Source organism: Crocuta crocuta, unplaced genomic scaffold, assembly GCF_008692635.1.
Source record: "Crocuta crocuta isolate KB4526 unplaced genomic scaffold, BGI_CrCroc_1.0 scaffold25, whole genome shotgun sequence".
Lineage (NCBI taxonomy): Eukaryota > Metazoa > Chordata > Mammalia > Carnivora > Hyaenidae > Crocuta > Crocuta crocuta.
Window position 1 is genome coordinate 2,316,828 of NW_027532015.1, and position 20,659 is coordinate 2,337,486.

The window sequence follows — 20,659 nt, forward strand, 5'->3', positions numbered from 1 at the left end:
CTCTGCATCGAAAAAGAGAGACAACACGCCGTCACGTCTTTGTTAATGGCTGTAAAGGACGGACACAACATTTTCCTAGCAAGTTCGTTAGTGTAAGTGAAAAGAGACACCATAAGGATGCGGCGAGGGGGGCCGGGTAACAGTGCTGACGCCTGGCACGCGGTTCACTGGGACCGTCTGGGTTTAAAGACACGCAGAGGCGTGCAAACTAAATGTTAGCAATTATTTTCTAGGGGTGAATTTTTCTTTTGTGGTTTCCAAGTTTACCGCAATACAAATTTCGTGTTTCTTTTTTTTTTTTTTTAATGTTTATTTTTGAGAGAGAGAGCACGCGTGCACAAGCAGGGGAGCCACAGAGACAGAGAAGGAGACACACAGAATCCGAAGCAGGCTCTAGGCTCTGAGCTGTCAACAGAGAGCCCGACTCAAGGCTGGAACCCACGAACTGTGAGATCATGACCTGAGCTGAAGCCGGCTGCTTAACCGACAGAGCCACCCAGGCGTCCCTCGAGTTTCTTTTTTAAAAGAATGCCCTTCCTCCACCCATATCCATCCCCTGGGGTCCCATGGGGACCTCAAACATTGGTGGGGGAGGGTAGCAGAGACTGGGGAAGAGGCTTGCTGTCAGAAAAGTGGTGAGTCAGGATAAAGCCCGGGTCCCAGAATTTCAAGAAATGTGAAGGGAGTGGGTGGGGAAGAAGACAGAGGGTAGGGGAAAGGAGGGATAAGAGACGGGAAGTTAGGGGGAAGGGGAGATGGGAGCAGAGACACCAGGGACTGATCAGAATGATACTCCCAAGGCCTCCTAGGGAGAGAGTCTCAGTCCTCTGGGCTCCCACCATCCAAGTCTGCCTTTGGACTTCCTAAAAGTCCCAGCGGGTGACTCCCAGGCAGAGGGAAAGGGGTGCCAGCCCACGCGGGGCAGACCTAGAAAATGTGGTACAAGTCCGGCACTCGGGCAGTCTCCGGGATGAGCCGTTTCAGATGCCCTTGGCCACCACTCCTGTGAAATGGTCCTCACTTGCATATGAAGTTGGCTTTTTTCCCCCTCTCACCCTAACAGACAAAAGGCTCAGCCAAAGCGGTACCCAAGCTCCCTGTTAAGACCATCTTGAGGCGCCCGGGTGGCTCAGTCGGTTGAGCCTCCTACTCTTGATTTCAATTCAGGTCATGATCTCCCGGTTTGTGGGTTTGAGCCCCACATCGGGCTCTGGGCTAGTGGTGCAGAACCTGCTTGGGTTTCTTTCTCTCTGCTTCTCACCTGCTAATGCTCTCTCTCTCAAAAACAAAAACAAAAATAAAAACAAAATCTTTAAAGTTTGTTTTCTGTCTCTGACAGGGTCTTGCCCGCACCTAACAGCTTCCAAAAAATGCAAGGTTGAAATTCTAGCCAGATTCCAGCAGCACTGAAGGGCGCAGGCATTGCAAAACGGCATCACTCAGCTTCTCCCAGTTTTCAGAAGAAGCTAAGGTGCGTACTGGCGGGAACTGCTCTCACGACTGCTAATCTGGGGGGCGCTGGGTCCTTATTTCTGCCGAAAGGCCCGGGAGCAGGGGTCCCGAGTGGTTTGCGGCAGTGTGTGTGAGGATGATCTGGGGAGCTTGGTAAAAAGAAAGGTTTCTGTATTTCACCCCGGAAAGTCGGATTCTAAAAGGGCTGGGTGAGAGGCCCAGGAACGTGCATTTTCAACAAGGGACCCGGGTGGCTCTGAGGTTGTTAGAGGGGAAGCAGCCACGCGTCGGGATGCAGGCCTCCAGGGACCCATCGCGGAGTTTCCTGTGTCCCTGACGAACTCCAGTAACCTTATCTGTGAAACAGGCGTCGTATGTAGAGACCTTTGTTCTCGTAACCATACAGTCTCTTTCTGTGACTCAAAGCTACCCCTGAGCACTAAAAACACACATTCCGACGGCAATAGTTTTCCCAGTGCATAGCCTTGGCCATCCCTCAGTACGTGAAGGGACCAAACACCTCTGTAGTAGCTCAGACCTGTCCCCACCTAAGCGAATACAGCTAAATCTCCCCACATCTCGTTATAGGTGTAACGTTTCATTCTTTGGGGTTACTCCTTATTCATACAATGACAAGCAAAGTTAATATGAAAGGAGTCACCTCAATAGACTCAATAGGCTCAATAAAACCTAAAAACTAGCATAAATGTTTCTGATCAGAGATCTTCTCACTCCTGCGAGAAAAGCTGCCTTTGTCAACCTGTTCGGCTTCCGGCTGGAAGGAGTGTGTGACTGTGCAGCCCAGCCGCCCGGCCCATGTGTACCTGAAATTCAGAACTTTATGAAGAAGGATGTAATCATCTGTAATAATGTAAATAGGTAAAGTATCCACTACTGAAAGGACTTCAATTTCCTCCATTTTGACCTTCAACTTTCTAATTGATTAAATTCTTCATTCCAGCTTATCTCTTAACTCAGACAAAAGCATCCCTTGAAGGGATTCGAAACTACCCCCTTAAGCAATAAGGACTGCCCTGAGCCAGGAAGACCTCACCCAGTGACTGATCCCCAGACAATGACCTGATCTTCACTGCCCGCCTTGCCTGCAGCAACCCCCATTTTTCTTCTATAAAACTAGAAGCGTTGTCAGTGTCTTCAGACTTGGAGACAGGCTTGGAGGTACTAGTGTGCTGGCCTCACTGAAATAAATTCCTTTCTTGTTCCATCACCACTTGGCTCAAGGCCTTTGTATTGTGTTAGAGGTGAGAGGCCAAACCTGTTGTTTGGGACCCTCGGAGCCACGTGCTCTTGCACCCGGATGCTCCCCTTACCCCACCGTGACCGCACCATGTGTTCACTGGGCATGAGGGTGCCGGAATAATGACGCCATTTCTCAGCCTCCCTTGCAGCTCGCTGTGGCCACACCAGTCTCCGAGGCAGCAGCTACTAACGCTATCGAAAACGACCAATTTCAGTACATCCCTGAATGCAGAGTCAATTTATCGATTTCAAAGGCAAAAGAGGTACTAGTGTACAAATAAGAGTTAAAAATTTCCCAAAAAGCAGTCAGTATTCTGAGAAGCAGCTCAGGCTGAAAGCACCACTGAGCAGCTTAATCGACCCATGCCCTGGTAATGTCGCCGATACACTCACTATAATAGTAACAGCAGTATTGCTACAACTGATGATGGATTCCTGGGTACTTCCTATGCATACTTCCTCCCATTTTCCTTTTTAACAGAACTCTTGAGTGAGAGCCGCGAGTGGCCAGCCCGCTAGAGGGCGCACTTCCCAGTTTTGCCTGCAGCGTGATGGGTCCTGTCTCTCTAACTGAGGGCCAATAAGCTGGGAGCACTGGCCAGAAGGAGGCGAGAAATGTGCACCTAAGAGAAGGTACACGGGCAACCTGGCCCCCTTTCCCTCTTGCTGGCTGGGAGACTGGAGCAGCCGCCTTCCACCCAGAGCTGGAGCAGTGAGCAGATATCCTCTGGTTGGCTCCCCTGTGAACACTGAGGTCACAGCATCTTGGGATATCTTAAGTAAAGCAGGCTAAATGGCTTGTCTCCTCTGGGTGCACAGGCCTGATGTGGGAGCTTTCATCTTATTTGCTGTGTTAATCCAATTTAAGACAGAGAATGAAAGACATCCCAGTGTTTTAGAAACCACTAAAAGAAAAAAAAAACTGCCAGCTAAACTAGGGTACAATCTTTTGTTAACTGTTTATTTAGTAAATAGTAAAAGAACTTTTAAGACTCATTTAGACGTAGACGTAGATGTTTTATTTGCCATAACCCACTCATATGAGCATAAAAAGTAAAACTAGCAAACACACCGAAATATTCCTAAAACTGCGCATTCAGGATCTAACTCTTCTTGAGTGACTTTTTTTGATTCAAGAGTCCCTGGTGGCAATTTCTGCTTTGCTTCCCCCCCGCCCTCTGTGCTGTCAAGGGTGTAGGTGATGTAGCATTTTGTGAAAAACCATAGCATTTTTGCCCCTGAGATTTTCCCTACTAAACTCCTGCCACCCATTCTGCAAGTTTTAATGCTAGGGCTTTCTTGATTCCACGAGATGTCAATAGCTGTCAGACAACAACCAGAAATCATTTTATTTCCTAAAATAGCCCTTCCATGACTTGTTCATGGAAATACTGGGGATTATGGGAAAATAACAGGTCACTATGCTTTTGAGGGAGCTTATTCCTCCCAATTTTTCTGGTATATGTCCATGAAGTAAATTAGAAAATAACATACACAGACAGATTCCCAGAAGTCTATTCTAGGTGACTTCTAGCTAGGCCCACCTCCCCACTTTCTTCCAAGCCCTCAGGGGAATTTCTTGGAGGGAAGTTTTGTTAGAAGATGCACGCAGGTCGGGGCGCCTGAGTGGCTCAGTCGGTTAAGCGCCCGACTTCGGCTCAGGTCATGATCTCACGGTTTGTGGGTTCGGGCCCCACGTCAGGCTCTGTGCTGACAGCTAGCTCAGAGCCTGTTTCGGATTTTGTGTCTCCCTCTCTCTCTGACCCTCCCCTTCTCATGCTGTCTCTCTCTCTCAGAAATAAATAAAACATTTAAAAAAAAAAAAAAAAGAAGATGCACGCAGGTCAACTAAGTTACAACAATATGCACGGCCCAAATTCCCACAGGTACGGGCAATGACAAATGTGCACTGTCACCTGGCCAACAGCGATTGTGAGACACAGTCCACTGAAAAGACCTGTTTTGGAGATATTAAAAATACGTCTCTTAGGATCAGCGGAGTGTAGTGAGGTCCACACGACTTCTGAAGCAGGTGATAATGGATTTCATCTTGTATATGAACAGACACCAAAGAGCTTGCCCAATTCTCACAGCGAATAAGGACTGGATTCCTATTGTAAAGCAAGGCACCTGTCCCTTAACCGCAATCCTATGAAGCAGTAATTTGTCGTACGACACTTCCTTTTCTTAGTTCAGAAGAGGAGCCAGAAAACTACGGCCCCACAGGTTAAGAACAGCTTTTGCATTTTTAAATGGTTGGAAGAATCAAAATAATAATATTTTATAGCATGTGACGATTACGTGAAATTCCAACGTCAGTATCCACAAATTAAGTTTGAGTGTTGTCCAAAAAAATTAAGAAAATGTGCTTTTTCTCACATAAAAGGACCTACATACTAGCTTCTACTTTACCTCTTGGCCTGCAAAACCTAAAATATTTACGATCTATCTAGTCCTTGACAGAATCGCCAACCCCTGGCTTAGCCTGCTAGAAAAATAAAAAATCCTATCAGCCCATATCTGCGGGAGGTCTTGATAACGATAATTCCTAGACTCTGCATGTTGTTTGTGTTCTCTCACATAATCCCTTCCGTAACCGTTTGAGGCAGACCACCCTTCTTCCCACTGTGGTCCCCTCCCAGGATCCGGACCCAGGGCACCCACTGACCACTCTGCTCATCTCTAAGTCAGCCCATGAAACAAACAATCATGAACGGAATCCGGCAACGAACCCAAATCTTCAGTGATTCACTCACCCACAGTGTCACAAGTGGCCAACCCTATAAATGGCACTCTTTCCTGGAGGATCTGGCAGTGTGAACAAGAGACAAGGTTCCTCAGAGCCTCGATTCCAGGTAGGGAAGACAGACCATAAATGAACAAGAAAGTTTCAGGAAGCAAATAGGAGTCACCCAGAAAATAAGAGGGGTGGTGGGGTGATGGTTCCTGCCCCCCATACTGTCGTCAGACCCTAAGGCACAAAGGGGAGCTCAGCTGTATACACTGGTCACATTTTAAGGAACTGAAGAAGCCTAAAGGAACTCTGATATTCAGACAGAAGACGAGATAAACAAAAAGCTCCTGGCATCGGCCACATCATAAAGAGCTTTGGGAACAGAGCCCGTAAAGGCAATTACTTTGGGGGGGGGGCAGAAGGAAAAAGAGGAGGCGAATGGAAGGACGCAGAACAGCTTGCTCAGTGACATGCTTCTGGAAGCCTCTAGGTTTGTCCCGAGTGCTTCACTCTACAGGTTTAGGTCTCCAGGGAACACACTTCTCCAGGAAGGGCCATCCAAGGCTCTTCCTCCGCTCTCTCCCCCTCAGGGGGCCGGAGGGCAGCCTACTGGAGTGGGGAAGGGGTGCGAGTCGGGGGGATGGGCGCACNAGGACCTGAACCTTCCTCCACCGCCCGAGCGGGAGCCCCTAGGGGGCACTGCACCCAGAGGCCGTGACGTCGGGAGGGCGGGAGCCTGCGGGACGCGGGGCTGGTCCTTCCAGTGGCCCGGTCCGCCAGGGCAGGTTCTCCGGCACTTCGTCGCTGCTGGAAATCTGGGAGGAAGGTGTGGCGTCCGGGTGGTTCTGGTCCAGCCCAGAGATAGCCCGTGCCCCGTGCCTGGGATGCTGATACCCCCCCTGCCCTGGGTGGGAGTTTCCCCCTTCCTGGGAGGGCCCTGGGCTGTGCTTCAGGTCGAGATACCCGGGCGTGGATTTCCTGGCCTGGCGGTGTCCTAAGAGTGAGAGGTGTGTGGGGCTTGGATAGTTCAAAAGCTGACCTGTAGCCTTGGGCAAGTTAACCTGTCTGAACCTCAGCTGCGTCCACAGTTAAAGCAAGATATGGATGCTTTGCTTATAATTTTATCAGGATTATAATTGCCACGTCAATTAGGGATAAAACCGGTGCTAATTACAAACAGCAGCCCCCACTGTACATAGCATCCAGGTGACATCTCACTCAATTCTAATAAACGTACAGCTCTTTCTAGAGCCATGGTGGGGTTACCTCCTGATAAACTGATCCTAAACGGAAACTGTAAATTGAAAATACATTGACTACACCTAACCTACTGAACGTCATAGGTTAGCCTAGCCTACCTTAAACGTGCTCAGAACACTGACTGTAGCCTATAGTTCGGCCACAGCGTCTAACGCAAAGCCTATTTTATAACAAAGTGTGGAATAGCGCATGTAATTTATTGAATACTGTACGGAAAGCAGAAAAAAGAAGGGTTATGGGTTGATTGTCAGTATGTGGGTTAACTCGTGACCAGGTGGCAGTCGGGGAGCCTCCTGTGGCGGCTCCTTCCCAGAATGGGGAGAGTATCCTGCTGTTGTAAATCGATATCCCAGGAAAAGATCAAAATCCTCAGTTTGAAGCCTGGTTTCCACTGAATGCTTATTACCTTTGTACGATGGTCAAGTCAAAAAAATCAAAAGTCAAACGGTGGTTAAATCAGGGACTGTCTGTAATGTGTTGAATATTGGCCTGATTGACAACTTGGGGGAAACGGGACCAGAGAAGTCATCTGGTTCATTGTCAGCACTGGAGGTTTACCTGACTCCAGTGACCATATTCTTAATCTTAGAATATTGTCTGTGTTTTTTCTTTTTTAAATNCGCCCCTGTCTGTGTTTTTGATAGGAGGATGATGGCACGTTGCGACTTTGTAGGGTACAGGGATACCTAACGTTTCCACAGCCCTGTGATTTGGGTATTACCACCATTTTACACAGGAGGAAACAATCACAGAAGTTACACCTTGCACAAGCATATAAATATTGGAAAGGAGATTTGGGTGGCCCGTTCACTTACTACCAGTGATATCTTGGGCAGGTCATAAAAGCCCTTGGAGGCCTGTCTCATAAACTTGCAACCCGATTCAGTTAGCAGACATTCATCGGACACTACTGAACATGGACTACTGGTCACGAAGATGAAAATCACCTAGTCCTTAGGGAGTCTATGGGAGATCTCTGCATCTTCCTCTTCATTTTGCTGTGAATCTAAAACTGCTCTAAAAAATAGCCTTTAAAAAAAAAAAGCCAGTCTCTGCCCTAAAGGAGTTCTAATAGTGACAATTAGTTTTTCCACCCGGTGAGTGCTCAGAATAGTGATATTTAAAATCACAGTGGAGGGGCAGCTGGGTGACTCTGTTGGTTGAGTGTCCGACTTTGGCACAGGTCATGATCTCATGGCTCCGGAGTTTGAGGCCCCGCATAGGGCTCTGTGCTGACAGCTCGGTCGTGGAGCCTGCTTCAGATTCCGTCTCTCTCTCTCTGTCTCTGTCTCTCTATCCACCCCTTCTCCACTCCTGCTCTGTCTCTCTCTCTCTCTCAAAAATAAACATTAAAAAAATAAAATCATAGTGGAGACCACATACTGCATGGCCCCAATTATAAGACATGTCCAGAATAGGGAGATCTGTAGAGACAGAAAACGTACTAGTGGTTGCCTACCGCGAGGGGTAGGGGGGATGGGGAGGGGAGTGGTCCATGTCAATAAAGCCGTTACCAAAATAAATAAGTAAATAAAAGGCTTTTGAGATTCGGTGGTGGGGTGCTGGGGTTTAACTGGAGGAGAATCTGAGAAACCACCAAGGGCTCTGATGCTTGAGCTGAGTGGCCTTTAAAAAATAGGTAGACTATTTATAATCTACAGAAAAGCGTAAAGTAAAAAATAAAGCCACTCTAACACTCCCACCAAAACATAACTATTAATTTTGATCTCTTAATTTGAAATTATTTTTATAAAATTAGAGCCATATTGTGTGTGTGTGTGTGTGTCTTGTTCAGTTACTATACATCTGATGTAATGAAATTAGAAAGGAGAGCATATGAAATCATGGCTTTTAATGGTTTTATATTATAACATAATCTACTTTGTGGGTAAACCATCATTTACTTCTCCCTGTTGTTGGTCGTATTGTTTCTAATTTTAGACGTGACAGTGCTGCTCGGAATATCCTTTCAGTCGCCAATAGCTCTGTACCGAGACCCTTCTGTGTGCTGGGGGGAGGAATGGGAAGAAGATTGATCAGAGGGCCACGGACCCCTCAGTCATCCTTTGCTGAAGCAGTTCTCAGAAAACTCCTAACTAGTAGCCACGTTAACTGACAAAGAAACGGGACAGAGAACATGGAGGATAAACACAACATCCTCACGTAGAAAAGCCACCCTCCCGATCATTCTCAATTGCAAAGAGATGATGGCATTTTTACGAATCCCATGGCTCCGCGTGGCACAGTGGGCTCCAGACACTTCCCAACATTTAATTACACACTCTCCACGGATGGAAAATTTGAATGGAAAAGATTAAGTTAAAGACTTCACACCTAAGCCAACCTAATGAGGAGTCACAAAGCTGACTTGTTACTGGAAATCCCTATTACTGACATGACTTAGACTATAATGTGTAGTACAGGAGAGGGCACTTTGGAGACTGTTCTCAGCCATCACCAGAAGCCCATGGCGATCCACACCTTTAAGGCAATCCCTACATCTTTAAATTAGCTGACACGTTCAAGTATAATAATGTTCTGTACCCAGAGACACAGGTTTTTTTTTTGACTGAGCTAATGTTAGACACTCTAACCTTAAACAAGTTTAGGTGAAAATGAGGTGCTATTTTTAATGTTAAAGTAATAATGTATTTTTTGGATCAGTGAACTGTGAGTTATAATAAATGCTATTCAAGTAGTTAAATCTCCTATTCTACTTAGGCTATGAAATAGTGGCACAAGAGTGGAACGTTATGTACGTGACATAGAGGACCACTTAATAGCACGTGATTGCTTGACCATAGTTGATGCTTTACTAAGGTCTATTGTGGTTGTGACCTTAATATGCAGTTTTAAAAATTACTTTAAAAGGTCTAAGACAACAAATGACTGTGCTGGTCTAGAGCCGGTTAAGATATTTGACCTGACCTTTGACTTGACCTCTTCAAATCCTGATGTGGATGATATAGAGACCTTGTCTTCTGTTCACTTCCCCTCCCTCAGGGGACTCACCATGAAATCAACACAGCCTGAGCCCAAGGTGCTCACATTCCACAGGAAAGGGACTTGGGTTCCTGCATGCTCATGATGTACGCTTGCAGGAAAGAATCGGAAAGGGAGAAAGATTCATGAAAATAAATGTAGGATCTGTCCTATGCCCAGGTTTCACAGGGATCATTATCTCATTTTGACAGGTACGTGTGAATCCATTTATTCCAAATTCAAATATAGATTAGTCTGCTTCGACAAAGTCCAGCACGCTAAGAAGGGCTCCATTATGCTGAAGGCTTTAAAAATTCACTCACTGATGTTCTTCCCCTAGAGCATGGAGATCATTTCGGTGCACTTTGAGATAACAGTTGGATGTAAGTCAAAGAAAGTTCGTTTTCAGTATAAGGAATATGTATTTGAAATTAAAATATGTTTATATATTTATACACATGTACATACACACAGTGAGAGAGCGTTTGCTTTATACCAGGCTCTATGCTAGGCAGGTAGTTAAGGGGTCAACTGTGAACAAAACAGACACAGCTCTGGTCTCATTGAGTTTACTGTGCACAACTGTACACTAGAACACACACGTGTGAATGGAAAGCCATAAATATGAGACTGCAGAGTCTTTTAAGAGTACCACCAAGAAGCACCTTCCTAGACCTGGAGAGAAAGCTTCATGAAGGAGATGAAGCTTGAAGGCAATACTAAGTATGACTTAGGAGTCAAGCTAAGAGAAGAACGGGTGCTAGAAATGAGTGTTCCGAGTTGAGGGAACTGCTTAGCCACAGCCTAGAGGGAGAGAGAGTGCAGCCTCCACCTCCCGAACAGGAGGTGTTGGGCTGCAGGAGAACGAACAGTCCCCCCTAAGAGACCTTTGGAGGAAGAGCATCTTCAAGGAGGAGCTAAGTTTTAGTTTAAAAAAAGAAATGAATTAGCCTTCTTAATTTAAAAGAGATGTAGAGGGCCGTCAGCATGGAGCGGAAGCACACAGGGAGAAGATATGGGAAGAACAGCGGCAGTAAGAGGTGGTTTGGGAAAAATCAAGACAGAGATGCGAGCAAGGAAAGGTGGTGAGAGGGGATGTGGCCCAGGATATCAGGGGAATTGAGCACGGTGGTTAAAGTGGTCCAGATGCTAAAGAGACTGAGCCACAAATACCAGAAAGGTTGACAGTGTAGGGAGGACACTTGGACTTTTCAAGGGTCAGATGGATTGCACTCCCATGGGAATTCTGACTTTGGATGGATGAGAAGACTTTGGTGTCTCAGGACGGACTACCTGAATCTCAGTGATTTGCTTGGATTTAGAGAGGAGCTCTGGATTTGATGCAGTTGATCCGCAGCTGCGGAGGAGAGGAGCGAGGAGTGGCACACACCAACACGGACCCGCAAAATCCACATTGTTACCAACCAGCTCTGCAGGTGAGGCCAGGCTGGGGGATGCTTGATACATATGCCTTTAATGTAGCTGATGCTTTTCTTTGACTACATTCCTAGGTGTATAATTACTGGGTCAAAGATGAACTTTTGATAGGATTGATCCATATTACCAAATTCATTTTTGAAAAATGTATACCAACTTATATTCTCATTTAGTTGGGAGTAACCATCTTTGTCTATCCCGAACAATATTGGATAATAAAAAAAATTTTTTTTGTATGTCACAAAATTGTCTCATTGTTTTGAGACAACTTTCTACGTATCTATTTCATTCTGTATTTCTTCCTTCATTGTATTAACCTTATTCCAGGCTGCCACTGCAAGGACACTATTGTATAGCAAACAGTCTTTGGAAGATACAGTATCTCCCTCTGGGGCAGAGAGCAGATATGTTTGTTGTCCAGAGAGTAAGGAGAATAGCTCCCTCCAGGCGCACCAGATGGGGCAGGTTTGCTAGAAGCCTTTTAAGACTTCAGGTTCCTAAGTTCAGGATTCTCCAGCTGTGAAATGAACCCGCTGTGTGTGCGGTATGCACTTGAGCTGCTCTGCATGCCCCCATGCATTTGGAGGAGCCATGGGAGCCAATGCAAATGTGAAGCTCGTGCCTGCTGTGCCAGGAGTAATAATGCCCTTTTGTCCTGACAGAGGAGTTTCATGGCTTCCGCCAGCATCCATGAAACTGGTGCAGGCTAACGTCTAGCTTGCAAGCTGCGTAACATTCCAGCTTCTGCACAGTTCTGGATAGTATTTTTTTTTTTTGACAGTAATTTTTGAGCTGAGTGTTGACGACCATGAAGGCTTTCTCCCAGATGGTAGGGAAAGGGCAATGTGGGCAAAGAGAGTGGCTCCTATGAAGGCAGAGGCAGATTTTGGAGGGCCTGATAGACTGTTTGGTTCTGTTTGTGTTTAGAAATGCGATGCTGGCTAAGGTCAGGAGGATGGAGGTGAACAAGCGGCAAAGAGAGGGGCAAGACAGCCAGCTAGGGAGCTGTTGGATAGAAGGCCAAGAACAAAAGGTACCAAAGTACCCGAGAAGGAGCTTCAGAGGAATAAAGGAATACTAGATCGGAAATGACAACTGAGGAGGAGATGGCTTGTGGGGGCGGGGGTGGGGAGAATCACCTCTTTGCTCTCGGGAGGGAAGTCTAGGTTAAAGACCTTGAGGGTGTTATGCTGAGTGAAATAAGTCAGGCAGAGAAGGACAAATNGATGGTGTTTTAGAGAACAGTACAAGCTGTAGTTTATGCCTTAGGTGAGCTAATAAAATTAGACAAGAATGGAATGGAGAACATTTGATCTCACAAACCTGAGGTTTATTGAGGCCCGGCAGATGACGTGTGCTAGTGAAGTGGACCAAGTGTAAAATTTCCCCCAAGGAGGCAAAAAGTAGAGCAGACTCTCCACGAAAGTCTTTGTTAAGAGCCTTTACATTCTATCGAAAACATCTGCAGGCAAGTGCCCCCGGGTTACTTTAAATTTGCTGATGAAGTCTATAATGGAGAATAAAGGGACAGTCGCCCCAAGGGTTAAAGCCAGTCGCCACCTTTTAGGGTGACTTTTGCCCTTAGATTCCCTCAGATCCCACATAGTTCCGTTTTCAGAGTCCAGGCCCAAACAAGCCAGATGATGACGATGATAATGATGGTGATGGTGACGTTAAGAAGCTGGGAATTGGGATTTTTGTGTTAAAACTTTTCAAAAATGTATACGCCAGGTTCAGCATCCACGCCAAGGTCTTGTGATGTAATATGGGGACCACGAGGAGAGCCCATGCATACATTACCTTTCAAATAATAGGACACCGGAGCTTTTATTTGCTCCATGGAGCAGATGATTTGCTCACTCTCCAAGCCCTGTTCTTTTACATTCAGCAGAATAAACAAGGTTTTAGAACTAATGAAGTAGAACTGTTTGCTTCTTTTTTTCCCCTCGTTGTGTGATGATGCATCCATTATCAGGAAAATCAAGCCTTGTTCTTTTTCATACAGAAAGTGGATTTGGCTCGCGGGCACGCACCCGCCTTTGGAAAGTAGGTAAGTTTGTCTTTTGGCACAAAATCTTCTCAGCATTTCGAGCCCTTCCCCTCTACCTTACCGGACTTCAGCCCCAAACTACATGCTGGGTTGGCTCTATGCTCTTCAAGCATCCTCAAAACCAGTTACTGGGAGCGGCGGTTTGTCTAAATGGAATTTCAGAGAGGGGTCTGATCATCTGACTCTCACATGACCGTGTAGATTCTTAGCTGAAAAAGTTCCTGGAAATCTCACTCAAGAGTAAATTTCCCTGGAATTCTATCAGCCAAATGATGGAAAAGGGGCCTAGAGGCTTTTCTCTGACCTCTCCCACCCCCAATAGAAACTGCAAGTCAAGATGTTGGATTTCTGAGGGTGGCTGCTGCGAATCTTAAAAAGCAGCTTAAGTCATTGTTGTTTTTCCTCTTTGTGTCTCTGATTTGAATGTTTTTCTCATGTTTGGGCTCAAACAAGTTTTTGACCCCATCTATTCAATCGTTAAGTATTTATGGAACACCTACCAATTGTCAGGCACTGTACACGGAGCTGGTAAAAAGATTTCTGTCCCCAGGGGTCAGTGAGTCACATGCTAAATTTTAGCACATTGTTTCAGGGACCCCTGGGTGGCACAGTCTCTTGCCATCAGACTCTTTATTTTGATGCAGGTCACGATCTCATGGTTAGTGAGTTTGCCCTGACAGTGCAGAGCCTTGCTAGGATTCTCTCTCTCCCTTGCTCTCTTTTCTCCCACCTGTACATCTTCTCTCTCTCATAATAATAAAGAAATAAACATTTTTTTGGGGGTGCTTGGGTGGCTCAGTCGGTTAAACATCTGACTTCGGCTCAGGTCATGATCTCATGGTTCATGGGTTCGAGCCCCGCGTCGGGCTCTGTGCTGACAGCTAGCTCAGAGCCTGGAGCCTGTCTTCAGATTCTGTGTCTCCCTCTCTCTCTGACCCTCCCCTACTCACACACTCTCTCTCTCTCTCTCTCAGAATAAAACATTAAAAAAAAAAAGAATAAACATCTTTAAAGAATATTCTTTCAAGAAGAAACTTCCAGAAACATCTCCTACAAAAGAGTTGTTTTCAAATATGCTATACACATTCCAGATGTTAACTTATGATTATATGGATTGATTGTGCAATAATATTTTGCATCCAGTGACCTTTTCAATGCAGCGTGATTCCACATTATCTTGGTGTTACATGCTATAAATCACTTGTAAGGAAAGAAAAATATGAGAAGCTAAATGTGAGAGAATGCTTATGTTTCCATACATTTTTTAAACAAAAAAACACTGAAAAAGCATGCTTAAGAAAGCTCCAGGTCTTTTCCATCGGACAAGGTTTAAGTTAAAGACATGCGCATTTGTAAAAAGGTTGAAGCTGTTTTATTCCAATCCCTTAGCACTGTCCAGATAGAGGAAGTTATATAATGTAGAGGAAGGGAGAGTTCTTAAAGTATTAACATTTGCTTCTCAAAACAGAGATTAAAAAAATATTTTTTTAATTTTTTCTTTTGAACAAAAGAAAAATGTTAATAAATATTCATGTTTAACAGCTGTGTTTATAGCTCACTGTAAGCCTGATATTTTTCCTATCTTTCCCCTAAAGATTTAACTTATGTATGGAATTTACACAGGGAACAGTCTTTCTACTAGCATTTGCTTCTCGAAATTGAACTTTCACAACTAATAGAAAACCCCATCGACTTCCAGCCTCGAGGTAGAGGAATAAGCTATAAGCCTCATAAATCCTCAGTGTGAAGTTTAGGAATTCCCCACTTTAAAACACTCTAAAGAAAATTTCAAGTTACTTTCCTCTGTATAAAGAAAGTTATGCAACATATATTTTCATTATGCCAGGGTAGGGATTATGCTTATATTGTGAGCTAGAATTGCTTTCAAAATGGTCAATAATTACCAATTTATATTAACATGCTTCTGTTCTCTGTAAAATAAAAAAAATTCAAGTTATAAAAAAAAATCCCTTAATTTGTGCCCCCCAAGTTTTACATTAATTTTTGATTCAATAATGAAACAGTTAAAAATATATCTTCTGTTACTACAAAACAAAAAAGATAATCTATTGGTTCATCTAACTCACCCACCTGTCAAGAAAACACATACCATCCCAGACACTAAATTCAGTATTTTAAAAGTAATCCAGGAGCACCTGGGTGGCTGCGTCAGTTAAGTGTCCAACTTTGGCTCAGGCCATGATCTGGCTGTTCCTGAGTTCGAGTCCTGCATCGGGCTCTGTGCTGTCAGCTCAGAGCTGTTATGGATTTTGTGTCTCCCTCTCAGTCTCTGTCCCAACCAGCTTGCATTCTGTCTCTCTCTCTCTCTCTCAAAAATAAATAAATATAAAAAAAATAAAAGTAACCCAAAGATACAGAACATTTTCTGACATGGTATATCGTCATTAACCCTGATCCATTTTCTGCATGGCTCATAAGGGAGGATAAGAGAAGTATTACAACTAAATGTTGTTTGGAAAAATCTTGACCTTTCTAGAATAAACACACTATTTCACACTATAATTTACCTTGTACTTTACAAACTTTATTAAATAATGAGCATTACTAACTTTCATTATCTTATATACAATATTTAAACTATGTTTTCCTAGATGCATTTTTTTTTTTTGCACAAAGAGTAGGTGAAAAGTGAACTTAAAAAAAACAACAACACCTGAACCTTCAGTACAGAGACCTAATAAGAACTTGACATACAAGTACACAGAAGTTTCCCCCCTAGTTATGTACAATCCTACCCCACCTCCAAAAGAAACTATTTTAAACAGAAGCATTTAACTGGTGACTTTGAGGAAAAACACGAACAGGATTATATATACACCCAGCTCTCAAAATCTGCATCCTGGCTGACAGAGGGAATCTATAAAGCTAACGATTTATTCTAGAACTTAAACACAACCACAGAGACATTTTATACAGCTCGACACCCACCTTGGTACAGCAAGGTGTGTTCCTAGGGGTGACATCAAAGCCATGCAATGGGACCCTGGTGTGAAGGATTCCTAATTTCTGAGAGTAAGACACCGCAGTAATATGAACAATACAGAATTGGGGATCATACACACTATACAGCCAAAATAGAAAACTGCATCCTAGGGATAAGAAGAATCAGATAACTTTGTTTTGCAGACACATTTGCAAATCCCCCTAGCAAGTCTGAGAACATACTTTCTCGTAGGGCGTGCCATTTCTGATAGTGCTGACTCTTGAAAACTCGTGTCCAGTATAAAGAAAGGAAGTGAAAGAAGGAATGTTTCCAGGACCATGCTATCCCACAGGGACTTTGTTTTAAAAGCTCAAAGAAGAAAGAATATAGAGAAGGAAGAAACTTGGGCTATTTTGTTATTTCAAAGGGAAAATGAATGCCTTAGGTACCTGCTCGTAAAATGAGGATGGTCACAGTTGATGTTTCACTGTTAAGGAAATGAGGCACAGGATTCAAGAAGAGGGAAAGAACTATGGTTAGATGTCACCGATGGAAATCTAGATCATTGCTTAGCTTCGGATAATAGGCCCAGATCCCCTTTCCTATACATATAGTTTTCAAAATAAAAACTGAGTGGGTGGGAAGGGATTACAGAATGTAAACCTGCTTCAAAGGAGAGTAGAATAGGAAAACGCGGGTTAAGAAACCTTCTTGCATCGACTGGAGTCTTCAATAAAATACAACATCTTTACAAGGGAGCGATAGATCTGCCTTCACGTCTCTGATGCGCCTCTTCGATTTTGCTTTTTACTCACAAGGTCTTGCTTTTGTTGTTCGGTTTTCCTTCCATAAAGTGGTACATTAGTACATGACATCACAGCGCACAGCTACTTGAAGACCACAGTGAAAACCTAAAAGAGGTGTTTAGTCCGAACTTAGTAGCCAAAGACTCTTTTCTCTCGAACAACGAAGAAAGGCCCTTGTGTAATGCTTAGTTTAGAAAGCACGTTTCATGGCAGTCAATGAAACCCTCAAGGCTGGGATTAGGTCATGTGGCTGAATACGAAACACAGGCAAGTACAAATGAAAAACTGCTAAAAACAAGTGTTTTGTTTTATTTCAGCTCCTGGCTTACTTTGGGTTGATTAGAGGTACCCACACAAAAAACACAGCAATGCAGCATTCTATTTCCGCTCCCTCTTCAACTGCAGTATGAGGAGATAACCATCTTTTCTATTTCCTTGTTTGTAGTTTTCTTTAAGCACTTCACGGAACCATTCATTTTATTCCAGCCATCAAAAATAAACACGAGAAATCACACATTCTCCAGACCTTGTCCAGGAACACAGATGAGGAATTTTGTGGTTACAAAATTGGTCTTGCTACCTTCTAGTGCACAGTAGTTACCTGATTTATACAATAGTTACCCAATTTCAACACTAGCGCGACGCTGATCGAGAAATCGTTGATACAGAGTGAAACGGGTGCTACAGCCTCATCCTCCCTTTCGAGATCTCTAGCTTGATGTGATCCTTTAAACAGCTTTAGTTTCCTTTCTTTTCAATACATGTGGAAAAGCCTCCTTGCTGTCTTTGGGTCCTAGAATAAAACAATTTGTGGCTTCTGGATAACAGGAGAGGAGCACTGCATTTCTTAAAGTGTGGGTACTATTGTCAGGATACAGGAGGAAGTATCATGGCCATCATGTTAGAAAAAAAAAAAAGGCCTAAAATTTTCAAGTAAGATTGACTTACATGAAACACGAAACAGCATCAGGGGCACACACTGCTAGGCGCTCACACTGGCTCTACGGTATGATTCCGGCTGGACTGTCAGCCATTTTCAAAAAGTTGTGCTGTAAAAGAAAGTATTGTGTACACTTCTGGTTATTACAAAATTGTTTTTAATCTGGTACATATAAAACACCTCTCAGTATCTGTAAGCTATGAGCGTCATAGGACATTAATTTGTGCAGCTTCTGCTAAGACTTAGGCAAAGCTGCTTGAGCTAAGACATTGAAATTTTTCCCTCAGCGACTGCACGATATTTTGCTGATTGGGAGATGGCCCCCTCCAGAGATAGTCATTCAGTTTGTCCGAATCGGTGTAGGACGTCAGATATGGTGAAAGCCCAAGTTTGTCGCTCATTGGCCTTTTGGGAGTGCACGGACCGTTGAAAGAGTAAGATGTGTTGTTGCTGAAGGTGTTCTCGGTAAAGTCTGCATCCATTATCTCTGGGTCAGGTTTCTTCCTGCGACCGGGAGCTGGCTCTAATTCTGACTCATCTTCCTCTGACTTTATTTCCACATAGTCATCTTCATCTCCTTCAGTCTCCTTGAAATTGGAAAAATAGTTCTGTGTAGCTATTTGGGCATTTAAGGGCAAATTTCTATTTACTACCAGAACCTTCTGTGAGTCTTGGAGCGTGAGATCTGAGCGTTTTTCTGTGCCCTGTTGACATGAGCCAGCCACACCTGGCAGCAAATCCTGGTGACTCTCACACCTTGAACTTTTGTGTGACGACAGCAGCTGTTTCTTTCCCATTTCACCAGGGTAGTTGATGGAGTCCACTGACTTGTTTATCAAGATCGAGGAAGATGACTGGGACCTGTTATAAGGCTGAGATTTAGCACTGATTCCTTTCCGACCCAAAGAGTTGTAAAGGTGGCCCTGGTAAGAGTTCTCTTTGTTGGGCTGACTGACTATCACACTATGTCTCTGTAAGGAGCCCAGCAGAGGGTCGGAGGCTTGAAGAGAAGGCACAGAGCAAGCTGTGGACAACTGTCTTGGAATGTTTTTTGTACTGTCCAAAGTAGGATGTTTGGACTTCAAGTCTTGCTCTGGCCAGGGACCGAAATCCACTAACTCTCCATTACTGTAGGTTGAATGCAAAAGCCAATCCTCGCTGCCATGTTGGGACTGGGGAGCTGATGTAGACCTGAGGTTGGAGGATTCTTGAGGGCCGGCCCAGCCATCCTTCTGAGTCTTAAACGGAGTCTCTCTGAATACAATCTGGTCGTACAATTGGGAATACTCTGCAATCCTGGCACCTGGAAGGCAAATAGAGAAACAATAAATATACACAGGATTATATCCACACACAAAGATTAAAAAAATAAAGATATGACATGCTAACATACATATTTAAAACAATTAAATAGACAGGACTTTTAAGTTTGAGGATGAGTAATCATTGAATACTAAGCAACATGAACTAACAATCCATAGTTCAATAAAAAATCAAGATGTCACAAAAAATGTCACCTAAAGATTCATTTAATTTGATCTAATTCTGGATTATTTTGTTTTCGGCCTGCAAACGCTCATTATTTGTAATGGAGATTTCTAGTGTTCTTTACAAGCATGAAATAGTGTCAGTGCTAAAAAAACAGGCATCATAAAAACAAGAAGGTCAGCACTTAAACCCTGGTTAATGAAAAATAACTCAAGTAGTCATTAAAAGGAATATGACACAATGCACCAGTGGCTACCCCTGGCTTCTCGCTAGTCTTGATTGGTCTCAGACAATGACTCCCAGAAGAGTCTGCTCCTGGTGGCTGTTCCAGTACTTCTTGTTTCCAGGCAGCCATCTACTGCCACCGTCTGGGAAGCCAGTGTCTACAGGAGGCCCTCCCTTCCAGTATTTAAAAACCATGTGTATTGACCAACTCACATCTCCCTTCTCATCCCCAAGAAGCTGGGCATTGAAGTCTATGCTTCCAAGATAGTAAGAATGAACCATCTGTGCATATAATCGATAGTGTAATGCTCTCTAGTATTTGTCCAGAACAGGATTTGACTGTTACTTCCACAAAAGCTATTGGCATTTTAAATTAAGCTGTGAGACCATTTTCCTCTCTGTTCCGCTTCGGAGTACAGACATTTCTAAAGATATTAACAGAACCATAATGTGGATAGAATATTCTCTTGGGCCAGGAATGATCTAAGAAACTGGGCCAAGAGAATGTCAATTTCAAGAGCTACCCAACCCTCCATCACCCCAATCCAGGTATTCACACGACCACCCTAGGATCAAAGAATTCCATGCATCCTATAAATTACCCAGACCACATCTACACAGTCCTTACAGAAGGGATCTATCCCGTATATGATGACCAGCAAGTGACATTACATGTTCTTCTTTTTTAAGCTATTGATATATTTAGTAGCCTATGGTTAGTAAACTATTCCTTGAACTTCAATAAAATAGTTGAGATTCTGCTACTTCTTTTGTCTCTGTCTTCTATGAGGAAAGAAGACAACTTGCTATTATTCTGTGGGCCTTTAATTGCAAGCTTCTCAAACTGTTTGCTTCCCTAGTCCTCCAAATCAGGGTAAATTGTTTAACTTCTTTTTTTTTTTTAATCATTTTTTTTTTCTAGGAGAGAGAGAGAGACTGCGTGAGCAGGGGAGGGTCAGAGAGAGAGGGAGTCACAGACTGAAACAGGCTCCAGGCTCTGAGCTGGCAGTCAGCACAGAGCCCGACGCGGGGCTCGAACCCACGAACCGCGAGATCATGACCCAAGCGAAAGTCGGACGCT

The 20,659-nt window shown here is 44.0% G+C and overlaps 1 protein-coding gene across 1 annotated transcript in view; it reads right to left on the reverse strand.

Annotated features, from left to right (window-relative positions):
- Positions 1-15,712: 15,712 nt before the first annotated feature.
- The window catches only part of PLEKHG1 (pleckstrin homology and RhoGEF domain containing G1), a 92,227-nt gene continuing 87,280 nt past the window's right edge, over positions 15,713-20,659 (reverse strand). Inside the window, exon 15 of the mRNA XM_077776068.1 lies at positions 15,713-19,168. Coding sequence (XP_077632194.1) covers positions 18,108-19,168 — 1,061 coding nt within the window. The 3' untranslated portion in view covers positions 15,713-18,107. The remainder of the gene's footprint in view (positions 19,169-20,659) is intronic.